Genomic DNA, 24584 nt, shown 5'->3' with positions numbered 1-24584 from the left:
ATTATCTTTTCCTCCTACCCTGGCAATCTACCCGGCAACATATGATGCATTGAACATCGTTTTTAGGATTGGCTGTTGGGCGGTCAATTGTGTACGCCCAGGCCGGGTTGCCTGGTAACCACTTGGTATATAGATAGACGGAATGGATGTGGTTGACGATACTCCAGATGACGTCAGTGTGACGAAACGCGTCGAGAGCGTAATTACATCACTTCCGTCTATTGACCCGAAGGCTTGGAATGCACATCCGGCGGTTGGGACGCACGCTGACTCTAAGCGCGCACCGCAAGAGAGGAGGTTGCGGCTCCTATGCCATACGGGCATGCGATTCTTTGAGATGTTATGTGTTCTGGCTATTTCCTATGGTATCGAGGCTGGAAGCGACTGCATAGTGCTCTGGAATGACCGAGCGGACTGGGAGAGGTCAAACAGGAATAGAGATAGGATTGCTGGTGTATGGGAGCGATCCCCAATATCGATCCACGATCCACCCCTGTAGGGGTATTTGATTCTGGTAAGCGCAGAACCCCAGGAGAGGGGGAGCACCTTACTTTTTCGCCCACTCACGGCACTCCGGGCTATTATAAAGAGCACCTTAATATTTATGTATGGACTTTGCACTACTAAGAGTGGCTGGACACTTTCTGCACTAATTTTGGATTGCACATCTCACTGCCTGTTGGATCGGCACATATTTATTATCGGACTTTTACACATTTATATATACATATATTTATTTATATCGCTGGATTTGCATGTTGAATTTGCACATATTTATTTGTTTTTTGGATTTGCATATTTTCAGTGCTGAATTGCATCTTTTAAAATATACTTTTATTTATATGTGGGGTATATTTAGATTTGTACACTAGATTTATACGTATATTTGTGTACTTCATCAATTATTTATTAATTTATTATTTCACATCGCACGATATTTTATTAGGCATCTATTGTCACATATATATTCACTTATATTTTAGCCTATTTTGCAGCTTGCGCATATTTATGTTTAATCACGGACCCATATATTTTTTATTAATACACATATAAACCCTGAGCGAACACACCTGTTGCACTTACCACTTTTCCATTTTTGGTCACCTTTGCCTATAGGAGCATTTGCACATGCTCTTTGCTAGTATACATGCTAAATATAAGATTTCATTTTAGTCTTTCTTTTATATATGTATATATTTTTACATCCACCCCCACCTGCCTCATATAGATTGATTTGGCGCATATATTATTTGCCACGAGAATCGCGATAGCAGCCAAGTGGAGGACTACTGATCCTCCGCTCTTATCAGCTATCAAGCACAGAGTAGCCAACCAGTATGAAATGGAAAAGATGCTCGCTTTCAATCTCAGGAAAGCAGATGCATTCAAGAAACAGTGGCAATCCTGGATTGCTCAATCCCCTGACCTGATGTAAATTTACCCTTCTTGATATAATACATTAGCACACTATTTCCATCTGCATGTCATATTGCTCTGGTGGCAACTCACCCCCCCCCTGCCCTTCCCTATCTCTTACCCCATTCCATGTTTCTGGTTTGTTTTTTTCTTTCTTTATCGCTACCCCTACTTAGCACTTCTGAAAGACTCAAGTTGGGAGACATGCACAGGTAGTGGCGACACCTGTGTTATGAGAATTTAATTGGGTGGTGGTGGCACCCTCACAGTATGCACCAAATTGGGGTGAGGGTCCGGATCCCACAAAAGTTGCACTAACCCCTACTTTGAGCCCAATTTCGGGCGCGTGCACGACATATGTTTTTATGCTTTTATAACTGTTTGGGCATGAATGTATTACTTGAATAATTGTACAGTTTTCTGCTTGTTCAATGATGGACATGTAAGTGCACATTTAATTTTCACATGCTTTCTGGTACTGTTAATATATTCAATTTCTTCAATAAAAATGTATTTACAAAAAAAAAAAAGGTAGAGAAGAGATGACGGGGACTAGAAGAGAATGTTTGGATGAGCGTGATAAAATAGGTTTGCTTGGCAGTGAGGAGGCAGGAATAGTATTTTAGAAGGGCAGATTTATATTGGTTGAAGTCTTCCAGGGACTTAGTCTTGCGCCACAGGCGCTCAAGGGTTGTATCGGTCTGCTGCAGTGGGGTAACTGGTCAGCTTGAAAATGACAAAGGCTGCTTGTTGATGTCTAGATGTTATTTTTGTGATCTAAGCATGGTTTCTAATTAAGGTCCCGGCGACCTCCGGAGGTTGAAGGCTAGAGAGTCATCTTTGGAGTCTAATATCCCCATATAAGCCAATGCTGGCCCGTTTGGGTCCTATATTAAGGTGAGAGGCCAATCTTACTGGTGAAGGGATTTGACACACCTGGTGTTTCCTTATCACTTCTCATGGGATCAAGGCTTTATCTATGATATTTGGACACTTGGACACATTATTAATTGCTTTTAAGCACGCATTCTATTTGGACACTTCATTGTTTTCTATGGTCATTTATTTATTTTGTGCACATCTGGCGCATCACGTTTTGACTTATTAGAACATATAGACAAACCTGATGCATTTTGGAAACAAGTTCTGTGGACCGATGAGGTTAAAATTGAACTTTTTGGCCAAATGAGCAAAGGTATGTTTGGAGAAGAAGGGGCACAGAATTTAATGAAAAGAACCTCTGTCCAACTGTTAAGCATGGGGGTGGATCAATCATGCTTTGGGGTTGTATTGCAGCCAGTGGCACAGGGAACATCTCACGAGTAGAAGGAAAAATGGATTCAATAAAATTTAAGCAAATTTTGGATGGTAACTTGATGCCATCTGTGAAAAAGCTGAAGTTAAAGAGAGGATGGCTTCTACAAATGGATAATGATCCTAAACACACCTCGAAATCCACGGGGGATTACATCAAGAGGCATAAACTGAAGGTTTTGCCATGGCCTTCACAATCTCCTGACCTCAACATAATTGAAAATCTATGGATGGACCTTAAAAGAGCAGTGCGTGACAGACAGCCCAGAAATCTCTAGAAAAACTAGAAGACTTTTGTAATGAAGAATGGGCAAAGATACCTCAAACATGAATTGAAAGACTCTTGGCTGGCTACAAAAAGCATTTACAAGCTGTGATACTTGCCAAAGGGGGCAGTACAAGATATTAACTCTGCAGGATGCCCAAACTTTTGCAGACGCCATTTTTTTGTTTTCTGTTATTTTGAAAGTATAAATGATGGAAATAAAATCTAACTTTTGTTGACATATTATAAGAGTGTCTAATCTGTAATTTTGGAGATTCTTCCATCTTTCCTTGGCTTAATACAAATGTTCACCTGGTGTGCCCAAACTTTCGATCACCACTGTATATCAGCCCGTGCAGTATTGATATATCAGCCCATGCAGTATAAATATTTCAGCCAATGCCGTATATATCAGCCAGTGCACTATACAGTAGATATATCAGCCAGTGCAGTATACAGTATATCAGCCAGTGCAGTATAGATATATCAGCCAGTGCAGTATAGATATATTAGCCAATGCAGTATACAGTATATATCAGCCAAGTCCAGTGTATATATCCGCCTGTGCAGTGTAGATATCAGCCAGTGCGGCCAGTTTTCCTTCTCCTCCAGAAGTGGGTGTTTTTTTTTTTTTGGTGGCGCACAAGCACTAATTGTATTTAGAACATAATTGCCTTTTCCCTTGTGCATCTCAGGTGCTATTCCTTCTGCCTCAGCAGGGGTTTTCTTTTTGTTGGTTTTATTAATTGTTTCTTTATTAAAAAAAAACAAAACGATTAAAACAGTTTATAGTGCAACAAGCACAAAAGTATTGCACCCAAGCACCATATTCCCTTCCCACACTCTATAATAAAAAGTTATAAAAATCCCCCCCCCCCCAAAAAATAAAACACAATAATAAAACGGTTTATAGTGCACTAAGCACAAAAGTATTGCACCCAAGCATCATATTTCCATCCCACGTTCTATAATAAACAGTTATAAAACTCCCCCAAAATCCATATCATGTCTGAAAGGCCGACAAGGAAAAGCAGACGCTCACAGGCCACTAAAAGAGGGCAAGCAGCCTCTGTGGCCACAGTGAAAAGTGGTGGCCATGGACATGGTGCATCCTCTGCAGGTGGGGCACATTTGTTCTTTTTTTCCTGGTGCTGGCCATGTTATTGAACCATAACATGCAGAAGAGTTGGTGGAGTGGATAACTAAGCCATACTCATCCTCCTCGTCCTCTGACACCCAGGCTCATACTAGTTTGCCTTCCACCGCAGCTGCCAAAGCGGCCCGTTCCACAGGCTCCTTGTCCACATCTACTCCTTCTGTAGCCTCACCATCATGTTCAGGAGTCACCTGAACTATTTGATCATAGTGTCAGTTACATGATTCTGGAGGATGCACAGCAATTTGAAAGCTGTGATGTTGGTTCCCAGGTTGAGGAAGGGGATAACGTGAGCCTAGAGAGCGGGGGTGACAATGACGGAGAAATAACTAGCAGTCATGTTCCCACAGCTGTAGCATACTGCGGAGTTTGCTCCAGTGACGAGGAGGGAGGGATGATGAGGTCACTGACTGTAATTGGGTGCCTGAGAGAATAGAGGAAGAAAGTGAAGAGGAGGAGGTATAACAACTCCAGGATGTGTTTCAGGAGCCGCCTTAAGGACAGCCACCCTATTGCATCACACACAGAGCTCCCCAGGTGCAGGTCACTGCTAAATCCCCGCTGACTTCCAAAAGTTCATTGGTGTGGGCTTTTTTCAGGACATGTGCAGTAGACCGCAGCATTGCAGTTTGCAATCTCTGTCTGAAGCAGATCAAGCTTGGCCAGAACACCAGCCCCTTGGGCACCACATGCTTGACAAGACATATGACAACCTGCCATGCAGTTAGTTGGCAACAGCACGTGAAAGCCTTACATCATAAAAAAAAGCATACTTCACCTTGCGCCTCATCTGAGATCTCTGCCCCTACTATACCTCATGTCTTCTCAAAAACCTTTACTGAGAGGGATGATGGTATAGCAATGAGTGCCACAGATACTTGCACCCAATCTGCTAGCAGTACACCACCTGTAGATTTGACCAGCAGGCAAATTTCGCTACCCCAGTAAAAAAAATACTGTCCCAGCCATCCACATGCTCAACGTCTAAATGCTAGCTTGGCCAAATTGCTAGCACTACAACTGCTGCTTTTTCATCTGGTAGGCTCTGCCCCCTTATGTGAGTTTGCGGAATATGCTGTACCCCAGTGACAGATTCCAAAAAAACATTTATTTTCACGTAAGGCTATTCCAGCCCTCTACTATCATGTGGAAGGTAGTGTTTTGGCTTCGTTGGACAGAGCAGTCAGCAGGAAGGTTCATATTACTGCTGACTCTTGGTCCAGCAGGCATGGACAGGGACATTACATTCCTTTCACGGCGCACTGGGTAACTCTGCTGGCAGCTGGGAAGGATGTAGGACAGGGTTCAGTGCTTGTTCTGCCACCACGCCTCCAAAAAGCTGGTGCTGATTCTGCCACATCTGTCTACTCCCCCCCTCCTCCTCTTCTTCCTCTATGTCCTCTTCTGCTGAATTGTCCTCTGAACCAGCAGTGCTCTCTAAGAGGTCAAGGGGCTATGCAAGCAGTCAGGCTAAAAGATGCCATGCAGTGCTTCACTTGGTCTGTCTAGGGGACAGGAGTCACACCGGGCCACAGATTCTGTCAGCTCTACAGGGGCAGGCTGAGAGGTGGTTGACGCCATGGCAGCTTGAGCAAGGAATGGTTGTATACGATAATGGCACCAACCTTTTCTCTGCCCTCCGACAGGGACACTTGACACATGTTCTATGCTTGGCACATGTCCTGAATTGGGTGGTGCAGCATTCCTTGAACAGGTACCCAGGCATACAAGATCATCTGAGGCAGGCCAGAAAAGTCTGTGGACATTTCTGCCGTTCGTACAATGCCAGTGCTCAGCTATCTGACATTCAATGGGAATTCAACCTGCCCAACAACCGCTTTATTTGTGACATGCCCAGCAGGTGGAACTCAATGCTGGCAATGCTGCAGTGGCTGAACATGCAGCAGAGGACCATCAATGAGTACCTGTGTGAGTATGGCACAAGGACAGGTTCGGGGGAGCTTGGCTTCTTTTCGCCATGCCAGTGGCTGCTGATAAAGGATGCATGCACTGTCCTGTCACCATTTGAAGAGGCCACAAGGATGGTGAGTCACGACAATGCATGCATCAGTGACACTATCCCTCTAGTCTTCCTTCTGGAGCACATGTTTCGTGGAATCATGGACAGGGCACTTGAGGCAAAACAGCGGGAGAAAGAGGAGGACTTCCTTTCCTCACAAGGCCCCCTTTATGCAGATGTCATTCCTGCGGGGCCGCAAAATACCCAGGAGCAAGAGGAGGTAGAAGAGGAGGATTGTGGAAGCATGGATGTACAGGATATCATACAGCAGTCTTCAAGGGATGGTTGTCATTCCCAAGACAACCCCAGGAGTTGTACGTGGCTGGGGAGAGTTTGCTTCTGACAATGTCATCCTTAGTAACTCAGAATCCCATGCCTCCTCAAACTTACGTTGCATAGGCTCCCTGATTCTGCAAAGCCTGCAAAAGGACCAGAGGATTTGTGGTATTAAGGAGAGGGATTATTACTGGTTGGCAACCCTTCTTGATCTACGTTACAAGGGTAAAGTTGCAGAGCTCATCCTAACTTCACAAAGGGAGCAGAGGATGAAACATCTTGAGGAGGCCTTGAAGAAAACTTTGTGTAACACCTTTCCAGACACTGGAAGGTTAACATCCTCTGGACGTGTTTGTGAGGCATTGTTCAGCCAAAGGAGGAGCGGTGGAGAAGGTGGCCGGCCAATTGATGCATTTAACCAATTCTTTAGTCCTCAGCGCCCAGGGCTGTTAGGTTTAAGCAACCATTTGCAGCGTCTCCATCATATGGTGCAGGATTATCTAGGGGCAAGGACAGGCTTGGAGACCTTTCCAACTGAGCATCCACTGAGTTACTGGGTCTTGACGATGGACCACTGGCCAGAACTTGCTCAATATGCAATGGAGCTACTGGCCTGTCCTGCTTCCAATGTGCTTTCCGAACGGACATTCAGTGCTGCTGGAGGTTTTGTGACAGATAAAAGAGTGCATCTGTCCACAGACTCTGTTGACCAGCTGACATTTATCAAAATGAATCAGTCCTGTATTAACAGCAGCTATCAAGCCTTTGATGCTGATATAACTGATTGAATTTGCTAGGGCTCTGGCATCCCTTGAAGACTGCATATGCTGCCTATCCTATTCCTGAATCTTGATTATGCTAGCTTCCAACAATGTTTTTAGTTAAGGGTACCACCTGCAACCAAGGCCCAATTCTTTCTGCATCTGTGTGACAAGTAAATGCGATTTCAATTTTGTATCTAATTTTTAAAAGCAGGGCCCGTTCCTGCGCCCAGCAAGAGTAACTGCGATGGGTCGTGGTGGTCAGGCACCGCCAACACTCAAGGCCCAATTTTTCTGCACCTGCATTCAAATTTACATGCAATTCCAATTTTGTATCTAATTTTTAACAGCAGGCCTGTTCCAAGACCCAATTCTTCTGCACCTGTATGACAAGTACATGCAATTTCAATTTTGTATCTAATTTTTAACAGCAGGCCTTTTTCCTGTGCCCTGCATGTTTTTTTTTTTTTTAATTTTGGCGTACCAAGTCCAAATCCATACAGACCTGAAGGGACTGGGGGGGACACTATGCCATTTTTTTTTCCATTTTTTTTTATCTGTATTGCCGGGAGCCGACAATACATTACAGCCGCGAGCAAGTTTAAATTACATTTTTCCTTTACAAAATTCAGTATTGCTTCAACAGGCTACATACATCGTAGATATGCGCAACTTTACAGGCACATTAAGGGGACCACCCGGCACGATATTTAAAGCAATTTTACATTTTTATTGTTTCACTTTAAGTCTCACTGCTCCTGTAAAAAAATTATTTAGTCTGGCAATAGCTTGCATTTAAGCCTTTAAAATGAGGACTTTTGAGTTTTCAGGTTCCAGTCCCATAGACTTCAATGGAGTTTGAAAACCGCCGTTCGCGGTTTTCTGGTGCAAACCCAACAGCAGGGTGTTCAGCCCATCAGTAGCAAAGGTATTGTGTGTGGTTTGTGAAGACAGCTGTGGGAGTTTTGGTTTAGATTTATGAGAGATGGAGAACAACAAGGGCATTATCTACTATTTACTTATCAAATGACAAACAGCAAAGTCTCTGAGCATGCTCAGTGTAACAAGAGGTATATCCTAAATGGCTAAGTGGCTGAGAATGTTCGGTATAACAAGACATATATCGTTTAGCACCCTCCTAGTCAGGTGCTAGGTAGTGAGTATAGTTTTAAATCTGTCTGCCTATCAGAGGAGCAGCAGTCAAAATCTATATTGCACTCTGCTTATCAGGGAGCAGGACCTGTGAGTTAGGTCTGCTCTGTGTGCCCAGTGTGTGATTCATCTGATTCATCTGGTCTCAGGGAGTGTCCCTAGCTGATCCAATGGGGAGGCACATTGGATACTGGAGAAAACCTGGCCAATGACACATAGGCTTTTGGTACTGTCCCAGGGATTGGCACAGACAGTTGGTCATGGTACATTATGGGGCAGGGTATAAAAAGCCAGGGGCACATGAGGTAGGGGTCTTTTGGCTGGAAGCAGAGTCCCAGAAGGAGGGTGGCGGCTGCCTCCTCTTCTTCAGCAGTTGGTGATGGTCACAGGCAGTTGGACTGGTGAGCCATTGGTGTGAGGCTGAACCCATAGGTCCAGGAGAGCTGACTGGAGGAGTTGGGGCACTGTGAGAATCTGGAAAAACAGTATCGTGAGTACAGAGGATCTTGCCCAGGGGTCTGCCTAGGAAGGGGACCACTCCGGAGTGTAGAGTCAGTAGACGGGTGTCAGCTAGTACAGAGAGAGGGGGTACTGGGGGAGAAACCCTAATAGGAACACTTACCTCATCTTTATTCAAGTGGAAGGATGAAGTAGCAGCCTTGCCGCATTCTCAAGTTAGAAGTCCTCTGAAATGGGAATAGTTCAGCAGTTGAAGTATCCCACTCATCCCTTCTCCTATCCCAATATAAATAAAACAACAAAAACAACAACCTCTGGACTGATCATTGACTGAGCCAAGAATGTAAAGTATTAAGATTTCTGCAAGCAGTTGCTACGGGTAACCCAGGGGAATCCTTAAAGTGTGAAATCCAGCAGTCCTCTAGGGGGCAGTGCTACAATCACAAATGGCAATGTCCCTGGGCATACACAATGCACATGGCAGTATATACATAAATACACTGCTCAAAAATTAAGGGGAAAACTTTAAAAATACATCATATCTGAATGGGGAAAAATGTCATGCTAGATAGCTATACTTATATGGAATGGGTAATGTGTTAGGATCTATACTGGTATGGACTGGGTAATGTGTTAGGATCTATACTGGTATGGACTGGGTAATGTGTTAGGATCTATACTGGTATGGACTGAGTAATGTGTTAGGATCTATACTGGTATGGACTGGGTAATGTGTTAGGATCTATACTGGTGTGGAATGGGTAATGTGTTAGGATCTATAGCGGTATGGACTGGGTAATGGGTTAGGATCTATAATGGTATGGACTGGGTAATGTGTTAGGATCTATACTGGTATGGACTGGGTAATGTGTTAGGATCTATACTGTTTTGGACTGGGTAATGTGTTAGGATCTATACTGGTATGGACTGGGTAATGTGTTAGGATCTACACTGGTATGGACTGGGTAATGTGTTAGGATCTATACTGGTATGGACTGGGTAATGTGTTAGGATCTATACTGGTATGGACTGGGTAATGTGTTAGGATCTATACTGGTATGGACTGGGTAATGTGTTAGGATCTATACTGGTATGGACTGGGTAATGTGTTAGGAAGGAAAGGATGTCACATCATTTGATGGAAATGAAAGTTATCACCCTACAGAGGGCTGAATTCAAAGACACCCCAAAAATCAAAATGTAAAAATGATGCAGCAGGCGAGCCCATTTTGCTGAAATATAATTGCAGCAACTCAGAATGGTCCTCAGTAGTTTGTATGGCCCCCACGTGCTTGTATGCATGCCTGACAACGTCGGGGCATGCTCCTAATGAGACGAACAATGGTGTGCTGGGCAAGGGCAGACTAACAACTCATGGGGCCCCCAGGCAATCGGAGATCATGGGGCCCCCAGGTTTAAAGATGGCCACCACGCAGCAGCAATCTTAATGATGCAATGATAATGTGGCAGGGCCGTGTGGAGGGGCATAAAGCTCCGTGACATGCAGAGTGGCAGGAGGCTTAAAGCTGGCGATCCAATAAAGGCACCAGGAGCCTCTTATGGGAAGTGCCACCTTAACAGCATCATGGGCCCCTGGGCAAAGTAATGCACTGGGGCCCCTACCAAGGGGATGGTGATCTGTGGTGTGTGTAATGAGCCACGGCACACAGTGGGTGTGGCTAAATTATGCTGCATATTGTGTGTGTTTTTTTAAACTAGATACAAATTTTCGTTTCATTTTTTGCACGTTTTTTTTTTTTTTTTTTTACATTTTTATTTTAATGTCCAATTTTTTTTAATATAAGATTTTTGATTAAGTATCATGGGTCTACATAGACCCCTGAAGTCTAATTTTTGAGACAGAGAAAGGGACTAAGGACAAATAGAGGTGTACCGAACTGTTCGCCGGCGGACAGTTCCCGGCGAACTTAGCATGTTCGCGTTCGCCGCTGCGGGCGAACATATGCGATGTTCGGTCCGCCCCCTATAATACATCATTGAGGCAAACTTTGACCCTGAACTTCACAGTCAGCAGGCACATTTCCAGCCAATCAGCATACCTCCCTCCCACACCCTCCCACCTCCTATAAATAAGCAAGGGCAGCATCCATCTTAGATCATTCTGAAGCAGTGTGTTAGTGAGAGCAGGGAGAGCTGCTGCTGCTGTTAATAGCTAGGGACAGTTGTTAGTCCGTGTTCCTGGTCTTGCTAGTCAGTGTTCTTGGTCCACTACTGCTCTAAGGACAGCATCCCAAAAAGCCCTTCTAAGGGCTGGTATTTGTGTAATTTTTTTATATATATATATATCTAGTGTCCCCAAAAGCCCTTTTAAATGCTGGTAATTTAGTTTTTTCTTTTTATATATATATATATATATATATATATATATATATATATATATATATATATATTGTGAGGGATTAGCTCGGTGGTAGGCGTGGATGACCCCTTTGGGGGTGCGTTTTCACAGAGAGATAGCCGACAAGTGCTTGCAAACAAACAGTGTGGTTTATTAAATGGTGTTTTCTTCACCAGGCTGTATGCAGCAAAACATCCAAAATAAAATAAAACACAAAATAAATCCTTGCCTCTGTGGGCGGCTACCTTCTCACAGCTGGAACCTACCTAAGAAGTCTTTCCAACCTACTGTTGGGCCGACACTGCTGATCCTACAGCAGACACTCAAATGTCCATTTGTTTGCTTTTCACACAGCACAAACATTGTCCATTGAACATGTCCCTTTGTTTCTTTCACATCAACACATGTTCATTTATAACAGGATCCTTTACTCTTCAGATTCTTCACATTGAACACAGTTCATTTAACAGGTCCCTTTACTCTTCACACTCTTCACATGGAACACTTTGTCTTCTCACCTTTGAGACGTCTTCACTCGTGGTTACCCTCCTTAGCTTCACATCGCTGTAGGGGGTCTTCTCCCATGCTCACCAGCTTGTCGGGAGGCACACATCCGACTGTCCCCCTCTCCCAGCCCACACGGCGACAGGCGGCAGCAGTCCTTCTCCCATGCCCACACGGCGTCGGGAGGTACACGTATGTCTGTCCTCCTCTCCCAGCCTACACGGCGACAGGAGGCAGCACTCAATAGATTTTCTCTGGACAAATTATAGAGTCCTTGATCTCCTCATGCTGAACAGCTGAATGGTTTTCAACTTCCTGCTGGCTCTCTCTGCAGCCAACACCCTATAGTATCAGTGAACTTTCAAAGCAGGTGGGAATGTGTCTCCTCTCAGTGACTACATTCCCAGATTTACCTGACTTCCTGTCACATACCCCCCCCTCTTGTTTCAACCCTAGGGTTGGGACACATATTTCCAGGCACGCATGTGTCAGGCACTGCTGACTCACTGATAAGCCTCCTATTATCCTCAAGCTTCCGGATGAAACTGTTTTGTCATCTTCATTGACAGATTTCTCATAAATGCCACACAGTTTGTCTCTCATCTCATATACACATTCTTCAACTGCATTTTTGGCATCATTTTGCTCCTTCTCGTTTCTGTCATCTTCATTGACAGCTTTCTCATAAATGTCAGACAGCTTGTCCCTCATAACCGTCTGTCCAATCCACCATGGAGGACCGTGATCCATAGGCAACTCAATTGGGCTAGTCTTAATGTCTTCAACATTCTTAAGACGCCTCTCTCTGCAATCCATAAATGTTTTCCACAAAACTTTGAGAACCTTTGCTTCACTAAGCTTTGTTCCAAGTAGGGACTCTTGACATCCCTCTGTGACTTGAGTTGCCTCTCCATACATCTGTACACAATCATTGACTTTTTGTTGTAAAAGGGAATGATCTTCCTTCTTGAGCTTTGCTTGCTCTAAGATGCTGTGCAGAGGATTTTCCAATTGAGACAACAGGCTGTCACACATTTCTTCAACGTGACCCCTGTTCCTTTTCCCAGAGATATCAATATCATTCAAACATTTCATATTCATAGGCAGATCTGAAGCATTTGCACTCATCAACTTCTTAAACTTTTCGCCCTCCTGAGCGAGTCGCAGTAAAGGCCTACTATTTGATTTGAATTTCAGTTTATATTTCTTGCCAAACTCTTCACAGAAGTAGCCAACCAGAACATCATCAACTTTCCTTCCACCAACATCGGGGTTAAAGGCAACAACACAGTTGAACCCAGCGATCTGGGTGGTATCCATTATAGACCTCCTCTCTGCATGAGTGAAGAAGCATGGAACTGCAACACATTCTTTTACAGGTTTCTTCAATGCACTTTCTGCTGAACTATTTGACCGCTCAAGGTCACCTAGTTCTTTTTCTCTATCTGAATTCCACATGGAATGCATCTCAAGATCACGATCAAACTTCTGCCACCCGTCTTTCACCAGTTCCATTTTGGAAATACTCCCTGAAAGGTACTTATTCATTTGCTTCACGTTTTCACCAACAGCCTTAGTTTTCTCCACTAGGTTTTCAGCCTGAACTGAGAAATCACCACATTTCTTACTCAGCTCCTTTGTTTGCTGAAGCTCTAATGATACATTTTCCAATGCTTGAAGTTTTTGAAGGAACGGTTTATTCCAAAGGGGTGATTCAAGCCACATGTCGTCACATTTCTGAGGCTCACTCAGGACAGACCCCAAAACACTGATCCTTTTAAAAACTGCATCAGGCACACTATCCCCTCTTTGGGACAGATCCTCTGTTGCCTGGAATTCCTCTTCCAGTTCCTGCAACGGAATCTTCATCTCTTCTAGTTGCTGTTCTAAGGCTCGCTTAGACTTTTCTAGCTCCTGAACGCTTTTCACAACATCATCCTTGGAGCTGACCAATTCTTCCATTTCTGTACGCAGCTGTTTAACACTTTCTAGTTCAGCCTTACACTCTAGAGCTTCCTCCAAAGAGCGAGCCAAGAACAGGGCTTTGCTCTCGTTATCACGCGCCTCCGTTTCTGCACGTGCGCGTTCTTCTGCATATTTTGCAGACACAGTCTTCTCTTCACCAAGCATCTGATCAAACTTCTTTTTCACATCTTCAACACACTGTAATGAACCAACGCTTTCTTCCATGCGTTTTTTCATATCCGCTATCTGAGCTTGCAATGTTGCGACTTGCTCTGATAGGTTTTTCTTTGCTTCCGCCTCCTCTTTTAATTGTTCCAGGAAGCCATTTTTCTCATCTTCCATTTGTTTGAGCTTTGTGCTAAAACTCAGCCTTTGACACCTCTCTTCCTGTAAGAGTTCCTGCGTGTCTTGCAGCTGCGATTCCAAGATAGAAAAATCTTCCGCAATTTCTCTAGATTTGCTGTCTGCTTGAGAAAGCTGATTTGTAACATTGTCCAACTCAACCTGCAGTCGGTTTGCCTTCTCTGACAGCTTAGCACACAATCGGTCACCTTCTGACACCTTGACTTGCGATTCCAGAAGCTGTGCCTCTACTTTTTCCCTCTTATGTTCACAATCTTCTTTTCCCTGCATAAGAGCCTTCACCTCATTGGCTAGCATCTGGGAATAAGAATGTAATTCTGCCACACAGGCTTCTTTCTCCTTTAACTGCTGCTGGAAACGTTGGGCTTCACCTTTCCAACTTTCACAGTCTGCACGTAATTCATCTACCACATTGCTCAAAGTGGTGAGCTCATACACAGTACTCAGTAATTTAGCCTCTCTTTCACTTTTCTCTTTGTCGCTGAGAGACAATGTCGCTTTCAGAGCAACATTCTGTTCCTGCGACTCCTGCAGGTCTATTTTTGTAGCTCCCAAAGACTGAAGACTTTTTTCCAGCTGATTACGCAACTCCAACATATCAGCCATACTTTGCTTCTGCAAAGTCTGAATTTCACTTTCCTTTTCCATGAGGATGGTATCTTTCTCCATTATAGTCTCTCTGCGTTTTTGCAACTCGACCAAAAGAAGAGCAGTGGATTCTTCCCACTGTAACACATGAGACTTGAGTAGTTCATTCATTTCCTGCAAGTTTCTATGCTCCATTTTAAGCAATTCCAAGGCTTGTTCCTTTTCTTCCATTTTCCGTTGCAAGGCATCCAACTCAGCCCTGCACACATACTCTGTTTCCTCCAAACCGATGGCCTCCATTGGCTGCTGGCGTCTCTGTTTCCAGCCTGCCATGCTCTCTTGATGAGCCTTTTGTTGAGCTGCAAAGCTCCGTTGTTTCAGCATCTCCCCCATTTTGGGTTTACTTTTCATCTGAGCACACTGCGTCTCCATAGCAGTTTCATCAGTGTTGCTAGGGACAACAACCTTCCTCTTTAGTAGACTCTCTTTAGGCATGGATGGGGCTGGTTCAGACGGTAGCATCCCCTCCATCCATAGAATCCGGTCTCTCATTTCATCTATCTTTGCATTCTTCAGGCGTTTTGAACGCCCCATCTTCAATAACTCCACAAACAAATTTTTCACAGTCCAGCAAAAAATTTTCAGACCACTGTCTCTTTAACACATGTAGTTTTTCTCTCTCTTGCAAGATCTCTTTTCCTGCACACACAGTTTGTGCAGTCACTTGCACCAGACACAACAAAGTTCATCAAATAATTTTGAGACCGCTGTCTCTTTAAAACACTTTTTTTTTTTTTTTTTCTGTCAGGATCTTCTCTCCTGCACACATAGATTGTGCAATCTCATGCACCAGATAAAGTTCATCAAACATTTGCACTTCCTTGCAGGGATCTCTGCTTATGCCCACTGCATACCTCCACCATATGTGAGGGATTAGCTCGGTGGTAGGCGTGGATGACCCCTTTGGGGGTGCGTTTTCACAGAGAGATAGCCGACAAGTGCTTGCAAACAAACAGTGTGGTTTATTAAATGGTGTTTTCTTCACCAGGCTGTATGCAGCAAAACATCCAAAATAAAATAAAACACAAAATAAATCCTTGCCTCTGTGGGCGGCTACCTTCTCACAGCTGGAACCTACCTAAGAAGTCTTTCCAACCTACTGTTGGGCCGACACTGCTGATCCTACAGCAGACACTCAAATGTCCATTTGTTTGCTTTTCACACAGCACAAACATTGTCCATTGAACATGTCCCTTTGTTTCTTTCACATCAACACATGTTCATTTATAACAGGATCCTTTACTCTTCAGATTCTTCACATTGAACACAGTTCATTTAACAGGTCCCTTTACTCTTCACACTCTTCACATGGAACACTTTGTCTTCTCACCTTTGAGACGTCTTCACTCGTGGTTACCCTCCTTAGCTTCACATCGCTGTAGGGGGTCTTCTCCCATGCTCACCAGCTTGTCGGGAGGCACACATCCGACTGTCCCCCTCTCCCAGCCCACACGGCGACAGGCGGCAGCAGTCCTTCTCCCATGCCCACACGGCGTCGGGAGGTACACGTATGTCTGTCCTCCTCTCCCAGCCTACACGGCGACAGGAGGCAGCACTCAATAGATTTTCTCTGGACAAATTATAGAGTCCTTGATCTCCTCATGCTGAACAGCTGAATGGTTTTCAACTTCCTGCTGGCTCTCTCTGCAGCCAACACCCTATAGTATCAGTGAACTTTCAAAGCAGGTGGGAATGTGTCTCCTCTCAGTGACTACATTCCCAGATTTACCTGACTTCCTGTCACAATATATATATATATATATATATATATCTAGTGTCCCCAAAAGCCCTTTTAAGGGCTGGTAATTGAGGATTTTTTTTTATTTATATATATATATATATATATATATATATATATATATATATATATATCTAGTGTCCCCAAAAGCCCTTTTGAGGGCTGGTAATTGAGTTTTTTCTTTTTATATATATATATATATATATATATATATATATATATATATCTAGTGTCCCCAAAAGCCCTTTTAAGGGCTGGTAATTGAGTTTTTTCTTTATATATATATATATATATATATATATATATATATATATATATATATATATATATATATATATATATATATATCTATCTAGTGTCCCCAAAAGCCCTTTTAAGGGCTGGTAATTGAGTTTTTTCTTTTTATATATATATATCTATTGTACACTGCAGTTGCCTGCCCGCTGTGTGTGAGAGGCCACAGACCCACCACAGACTGTACTGTGTGCACACCACACTCATTTCGGGTGGCACAGGCACAGTACCTTGCATTTTAAAAAATATTTTTTTTTTCCTCTGTCATAATTGCAGTGAGTGCTGTGTCAGGTCCACAGAGTGTACTGTACCCACTGCAATGCACTGCCCACCACTGATATATATACGGTGGCATAGCATCTTGTTGCAAATTGAAAAAAAAAAAACATTTTTTATTATTGCAGTTGCCTGGGCTGCCAGTGACTGTCAGGTCCACAGAATGTACTGTGCCACTGTAGTGCCACTGCGTGCCCACCCACCACTGATATATATACGGTGGCACAGCAGCTTGCAAAGTAAAAATATATATATTTTTTTTAATATAAATAGAAGAAAAATTTCCGCGCTAGATGTGACAGAAAACCAAATGATTAAGAACAATAGTGAGCAGCTGGCACAAAATCAACTAACAGTGATTCAAAAAATACAATAAAAACCAAAAAGTGCAGCGCTGAAATCAGTATACAATTATATAGCTGAAAAGCTCATATAAAGAAAACAAAAAAGGAGAGGGGATAATGTCCAAATGAATAGTCCCAATATTAAGTGCAGAGATGTGAATCCACGTGCAAAATAACTTTCTTCCAGTGACACCAGGGAAAAGTGTAGGAAGGGGACACCCTTGTGCTCAGGTATAACAAGCAGCTTACCGAAATTCCGTGGCTGCTCAATTTAATGAGACAGCCTCTCCCAGCTAGTAGTAAACCAGTAGGTCAACCGATATCAATCTCAGGTGCTTCGAAAGACTCCAAAAGCCGAAAGCCGTTTCCGGTGTGTTGTTAAACCGATCACATTAATATGTGGCACACTTGGAACTTCTCATATACTCCATTGAACGTAAAGCCATATGTAGAAAGAAACAGAGGCCCATAGCGTAATCCCGTAAACCAATAGGTAAATTTATTTAAAAAACTACTTACAATTTAAAAGACAAAAACAGGCATGTAGTATGTGCCGGTCATGGATCTAACCGCGGCGTCCCGCAAGTCTCCAGATCAGCATATGGATAAACGGCCGGCTTCGTTGGGGGGCGTGTGGACGTTTATGTCTGGGATCGCCAACGTTTCGTCATAAGAAAGACTTCTTCTGGGCGTGACCCCAGACGCAACACACACGCCTATGTACCCCCACACCTATGTCACATGACGGTCACCTCTGCCAATGGGTGTTCAATCCCAGGGGGGCGGGAGTAATATGTTAATAACTTGATTCCAATAGGTTAAAAGACCAAAGGAAACCGTCTGGAGATAGGTGGTACAAAACGCTAATAGGAAGTGATGATCCGTCTTCCTTAATGCCCATTCGTTCAAAAGGCAAAGGGGCAGGGAGACGGTCGTCACGTGATGCACATCACATGATGAACAGGAAGTGATGATCAGTATCCTCCGATGACTCATCGTCATCCGGGCGGAAGTGACACGCTCACGCCCATAGCTGACAGGGTAAGAGGGCGGAGGCGGAGGTGCGGTCGTCACTCCAGACACATCCCTTGTAACAGGAAGTGATGATCCTCAAGAATGGTGTCAGCAGAGTATGTCAAACCCTTGAAACAGGAAGTGATGATCCTCACTATTCAAGAGTGGTGTCAGCAGAGTATGTCAAACCCTTGAAACAGGAAGTGACGATCCTCACTGTTCAAGAATGGTGTCAGCAGAGTGTGTCAAACCCTTGTAACAGGAAGTGATGATCCTCACTGTTCAAGAATGGTGTCAGCAGAGTATGTCAAACCCTTGAAACAGGAAGTGAAGATCCTCACTGTTCAAAAATGGTGTCAGCAGAGTTTGTCAAACAACACCGTCGGTATTCAGGCGCCCCTGTGTACAGAGTGCAACCTCCAACAACATAATATGGTTAAAACCAAAATACATATATACCAAGGTCTATAACGGAATTAAAAATTATTAAGGATGTGGTGGAATGCTAGATAATCGTTGAAACAGGCAAAGGAGTTGATGTCCAATTCCTTCTATGTAATGAAAAATTTCTTTTACATATTTAATAATTGGCCATTGTGATATTTCATTCCATTGATATAAAACGCCATCTAGTGGCCAAATAAGTGTGACACCACTGAAGGAGATAAAAATCAAAAAGGATAAAAATTAATTATGTGAAAAAACACTGTTGGTGAAAACAGTGAAAAAAGTCTGGGGTCACGCCCAGAAGAAGTCTTTCTTATGACGAAACGTTGGCGATCCCAGACATAAACGTCCACACGCCCCCCAACGAAGCCGGCTGTTTATCCATATGCTGATCTGGAGACTTGCGGGACGCCGCGGTTAGATCCATGACCGGCACATACTACATGCCTGTTTTTGTCTTTTAAATTGTAAGTAGTTTTTTAAATAAATTTACCTATTGGTTTACGGGATTACGCTATGGGCCTCTGTTTCTTTCTACATATGGCTTTACGTTCAATGGAGTATATGAGAAGTTCCAAGTGTGCCACATATTAATGTGATCGGTTTAACAACACACCGGAAACGGCTTTCGGCTTTTGGAGTCTTTCGAAGCACCTGAGATTGATATCGGTTGACCTACTGGTTTACTACTAGCTGGGAGAGGCTGTCTCATTAAATTGAGCAGCCACGGAATTTCGGTAAGCTGCTTGTTATACCTGAGCACAAGGGTGTCCCCTTCCTACACTTTTCCCTGGTGTCACTGGAAGAAAGTTATTTTGCACGTGGATTCACATCTCTGCACTTAATATTGGGACTATTCATTTGGACATTATCCCCTCTCCTTTTTTGTTTTCTTTATATGAGCTTTTCAGCTATATAATTGTATACTGATTTCAGCGCTGCACTTTTTGGTTTTTATTGTATTTTTTTTATAATTGCAGTTGCCTGGGTGCCAGTGACTGTCAGGTCCACAGAGTGTACTGTGCCCACTGCAGTGCCACTGTCCACCCACCACTGATATATACGGTGGCAGGCAAGACTTTTTTTGGATTAGTGTCTGGGGGGGTCTAAAAAGCGTACCTGTGAAGTTTCAGCTCTGTAGCATGTCCAGAACCAGAAAAAAAGATCATATAGGTGTAAAAGGGGTTCCCACCATCCCTGCTCTACTGAAAAATGATCTTTTTTTCTGGTTCTGGACATGCTACAGAGCTGAAACTTCACAGGTACACTCTTCACAGGTACACTTTTTAGACCCCCTAGACACTAAATCACACAAAAAAGTCCTTAAAAATTGTCATTTTTGATAGAGAGCCAATTATTGGAAAAATTAAAAAAAAAAAAAAAACTTAAAAAAAAAAATTCTTTATATTTATTGTCTGGGGGGTCTAAAAAGCGTACCTGTGAAGTTTCAGCTCTGTAGCATGTCCAGAACCAGAAAAAAAGATCATATAGGTGTAAAAGGGGTTCCCACCATCCCTGCTCTACTGAAAAATTATCTTTTTTTCTGGTTCTGGACATGCTACAGAGCTGAAACTTCACAGGTACACTTTTTAGACCCCCTAGACACTAAATCACGCAAAAAAGTTCTTAAAAATTGTCATTTTTGATAGAGAGACAATTATTGGAAAACTTAAAAAAAAAAAAAAAAAAACTTAAAAAAAAAAAAAAAAATTCTTTGGATTTATTGTCTGGGGGGGGGGGGGTCTAAAAAGTGTACCTGTGAAGTTTCATCTCTGTAGCATGTTCAGAACCAGAAAAAAATAGAATTAGGGTTAGGGCTAGGGTTAGGGTTAAGGTTAGGGCTAGGGTTAGGGTCAGGGCTAAGGTTAGGGTTATTTTTAGTGCTTAGGGTTAGAGGGTTAGAGTTAGAGGTGTAGGGGTAGGGTTACTAACTCTAACCCTAAGTATCTCACCGTAACCCTAACCCTAGCCCCTAACACTAAACCTAACCCTAACCCTCTAACCATAACCCTAACCCTCTAACCTTAACCCTAACCCTCTAAGCCTAGCCATAAAAATAACCCTAACCCTAACCCTAGCCCTAGCCCTAACCCTAACCCTAGCCCTAGCCCTAAGCCTAGCCCTAGCCCTAACCCTAATTCGTAATTTTTTCTGGTTCCGGACATGCTACAGAGCTGAAACTTCACAGGTACACCTTTTAGACCCCCCAGATGCTAAATCCAAAGAAATTTTTTATTTTTATTTTTTTTTATTTTTCCAATAATTGGCTCTCTATCAAAAAGGACAATTTTTAATAACTTTTTTTGTGTGGTTTAGTGTCTGGGGGGTCTAAAAAGTGTACCTGTGAAGTTTCAGCTCTGTAGCATGTCCAGAACCAGAAAAAAAATAGAATTAGGGTTAGGGCTAGGGTTAGGGCTAGGGTTAGGGTCAGGGCTAAGGTTAGGGTTATTTTTAGTGCTTAGGGTTAGAGGGTTAGAGTTAGAGGGGTAGGGGTAGGGCTACTAACTCTAACCCTAAGTATCTCACCGTAACCCTAACCCTAGCCCCTAACACTAAACCTAACCCTAACCCTCTAACCATAACCCTAACCCTCTAACCTTAACCCTAACCCTCTAAGCCTAGCCATAAAAATAACCCTAACCCTAGCCCTAAGCCTAACCCTAGCCCTAACCCTAATTCGTATTGTTTTCTTGTTCTGGACATGCTACAGAGCTGAAACTTCACAGGTACACCTTTTAGACCCCCCGGATGCTAAATCCAAAGAAATTTTTTATTTTTATTTTTTTTTAATTTTTCCAATAATTGGCTCTCTAACAAAAAATTACAATTTTTAAGAACTTTTTTTGTGGGATTCAGTGTCTGGGGGTCTAAAAAGTGTACCTGTGAAGTTTCAGCTCTGTAGCATGTCCAGAACCAGAAAAAAAATTAGAATTAGGGTTAGGGCTAGGGTTAGGGTTATTTTTAGTGCTTAGGGTTAGACGGTTAGGGTTAGAGGCGTAGGGGTAGGGTTACTAACTCTAACCCTAAGTATCTCACCGTAACCCTAACCCTAGCCCCTAACACTAAACCTAACCCTAACCCTAACCCTAGCCCTAACCCTAACCCTAACCCTAGCCCTAACCCTAGCCCTAAGCCTAACCCTAGCCCTAACCCTAATTCGTATTTCTTTCTTGTTCTGGACATGCTACAGAGCTGAAACTTCACAGGTACACTTTTTAGACCCCCAGATGCTAAATCCAAAGACATTTTTTATTTTAATTTTTTTTTAATTTTTCCAATAATTGGCTCTCTAACAAACAATTACAATTTTTAAGAACTTTTTTTGTGTGATTCAGTGTTTGGGGGTCTAAAAAGTGTACCTGTGAAGTTTCAGCTCTGTAGCATGTCCAGAACCAGAAAAAAAATTAGAATTAGGGTTAGGGCTAGGGTTAGGGTTAGGGCTAGGGTTAGGGTTATTTTTAGTGCTTAGGGTTAGAAGGTTAGGGTTAGAGGCGTAGGGGTAGGGTTACTAACTCTAACCCTAAGTATCTCACCGTAACCCTAACCCTAGCCCCTAACACTAAACCTAACCCTAACCCTAACCCTTAAAGCCCAGTTCCTGTCCCATTTTGGTCGGTTCTGGTCTGTTTGCGGTGCGTTAAACGGGGAGTTTGGTCTGTCACTGTGAAGCGGGCGTAACCCTTACACTACCTGATCGATACAACATCATACCTGATCGTATACACACACTGGATGTTTTAAAGCACGTTATTCCAAACAATTTAGGAATGTTAGGCGATTTATGCCCTTTATGGAATAAAACCTGACTCTGCGTCAACTACTTAATTTTCCATGGGAGTTTTGCCATGGATCCCCCTCCGGCATGCCACAGTTCAGGTGTTTGTCCCCTTGAAACAACTTTTCCATTACTATTGTGGCCAGAAAGAGTCACTGTGGGTTTTAAAATTCGCCTGCCTATTAAAGTCTATGGCGGTTCGCAATGTTCGCCGGTACGCGAACATTCGCAGATGTTCGCGTTCGCCGTTCGCGAACGGCAAATTTTATGTTTGCGACATCACTAAGGACAAATCCCCAGTCCCTTTCTCTGTAGCCTTAACTGCACTGCAGAAAAAAAAAAAAGGCGACAGAGGCTCCTGCCCATTCATGAACTGAAGCATAGGAAACACAATTATCTGCAGTTGCTGCCAACGGGAGAGGAAAGGAGAGGGCATTCTGGAGGTTATAACCTACAGAATCCCCCTTACATCCTCCAGAGTGCCTCCTTACATCCTCCAAAGTGTCGACTTAATACTGTACTAAGGAGGTACTCTGGAGGAAATAAGGGGGCACTCTAGAAGCACCAAGGGGCACTCTGGAGGAGTTAGTACCTTCAGAGTGCCCCCTTACATCCTTCTTCAGAGTGCCCCTTATGTTCTGCTCCTCCAGGGTGCCCCAATTTTACCACTTGCCTACTGTGCACGTACCCCCATCTTGCCGAGCCCAATTCTCAGCTTTCAGTGCTGTTGAACTTTGAATGACAATTGCTTGCTCATCCAACATTGTACCCAAACCAGTGTTAATTTTGGCAGCAATTTAGTTTTAGTCTTAGTCTTAGGACTAAAATGGCATTTTAGTTTTAGTCCCATTTTAGTCTTCTGCAAGTGTTTTAGTTTTAGTCGTATTTAGTCTACTAAAACTCCAGTACATTTTAGTCGACTAAAACTCATTTTAGTCATCTATAATCGAATGGGTGTAGTTCAATTGTAATTTGTAATGCATTATTTAAGCATTTCTCTACAATTTCCAAACTCATTATATACTACTGCTGGTCCTGGAGTGAAAAATCTAATATGTTATTATTTATGGTATTAAGCTTTGAGCATGCACCAGTGTTAATTTTGGCAGCAAATTTCGATTTAGTTTTAGTTATAGTCTTTTGACTAAAATGCCATTTTAGTTTTAGTCGTATTTTAGTCTTAAGACTAAAATGCCATTTTAGTTTTAGTCGTATTTTAGTCATCTGAATTGTTTTAGTTTTAGTCGTATTTTAGTCGACTAAAATTGTGTTAGTTTAGTCGACGAAAACGTTTTAGTCGACGAAATTAACACTGACCCAAACAAATCTTTTATCATTTTTTTTTCACACAAATAGAGCTTTGTTTTATTGGTATTTAATTACTACTGGGGTTTTTTATTTATTGCTAAATAAATGAAAAGAGACCAAAAAGCAAAGGAAAAAAAAAACGTTTTCATATTTTGTTAAAAAATTTAACAAACAGGTAATTTTTCCTCCTTCACTGATGTGCGCTGATGAGGCTACACTGATAGGCTGCACTGATGGACACTGAAGTGGAGGCAATGATAAACACTGGTAAATGGCACAGAATGCAAGCACTGGTGGGCACTGTTGGGGCTTCACTGATGATCAATGCCTTGATTATCAGTGTAGATGTCCCTTTTACAAAAGTTGCTTATCAGTTCTCTTTTCCTTTCTCTTACTCTGTTAGCATGAGAAAAGAAAAGGCAACAACCAACCACGATGTATTCTGTTTACAATACATCGTGGTCAGCTGTGATTAGCCACAGCTGATCATGTGATAAAAGTGCTGATTGGCTCTTTAAGTCAGTCTGTGATCAGCAGTATCAGGAGGGCACTGCGGTCACAGAGCATGGTGGGTGCGGTCATGGACATCATATGACGGCCTCCCAGAACTGGCCGTCCGTGCTGCCTGTAGCGGTCATACGGTTATGGTGTGGTGGACAAGTGGTTTAATACCTCCTGACCTTGTCACAACTCATGAGTGAGTATATTAAAACCAATGCGCTACCACAAA

At 43.0% G+C, this 24584-nt stretch overlaps 1 protein-coding gene across 1 annotated transcript in view; it reads right to left on the bottom strand.

Annotated features, from left to right (window-relative positions):
- Positions 1–24311, bottom strand: part of LOC309569091 (uncharacterized protein) — a gene marked incomplete at both ends in the record, with an annotated part of 119989 nt that extends 95678 nt beyond the window's left edge. Inside the window, one exon of the mRNA XM_082274855.1 lies at positions 24250–24311. Within this exon, the coding sequence (XP_082130981.1) occupies positions 24250–24311 (62 nt within the window). The remainder of the gene's footprint in view (positions 1–24249) is intronic.
- Between the last annotated feature and the right edge of the window lie 273 nt (positions 24312–24584).

Source organism: Pelophylax lessonae (assembly GCF_965119305.1).
Source record: "Pelophylax lessonae genome assembly, chromosome: 13".
Lineage (NCBI taxonomy): Eukaryota > Metazoa > Chordata > Amphibia > Anura > Ranidae > Pelophylax > Pelophylax lessonae.
The sequence above is the reverse complement of the archived record's forward strand: the minus strand, read 5'-3'. Positions and strand labels throughout refer to the sequence as shown.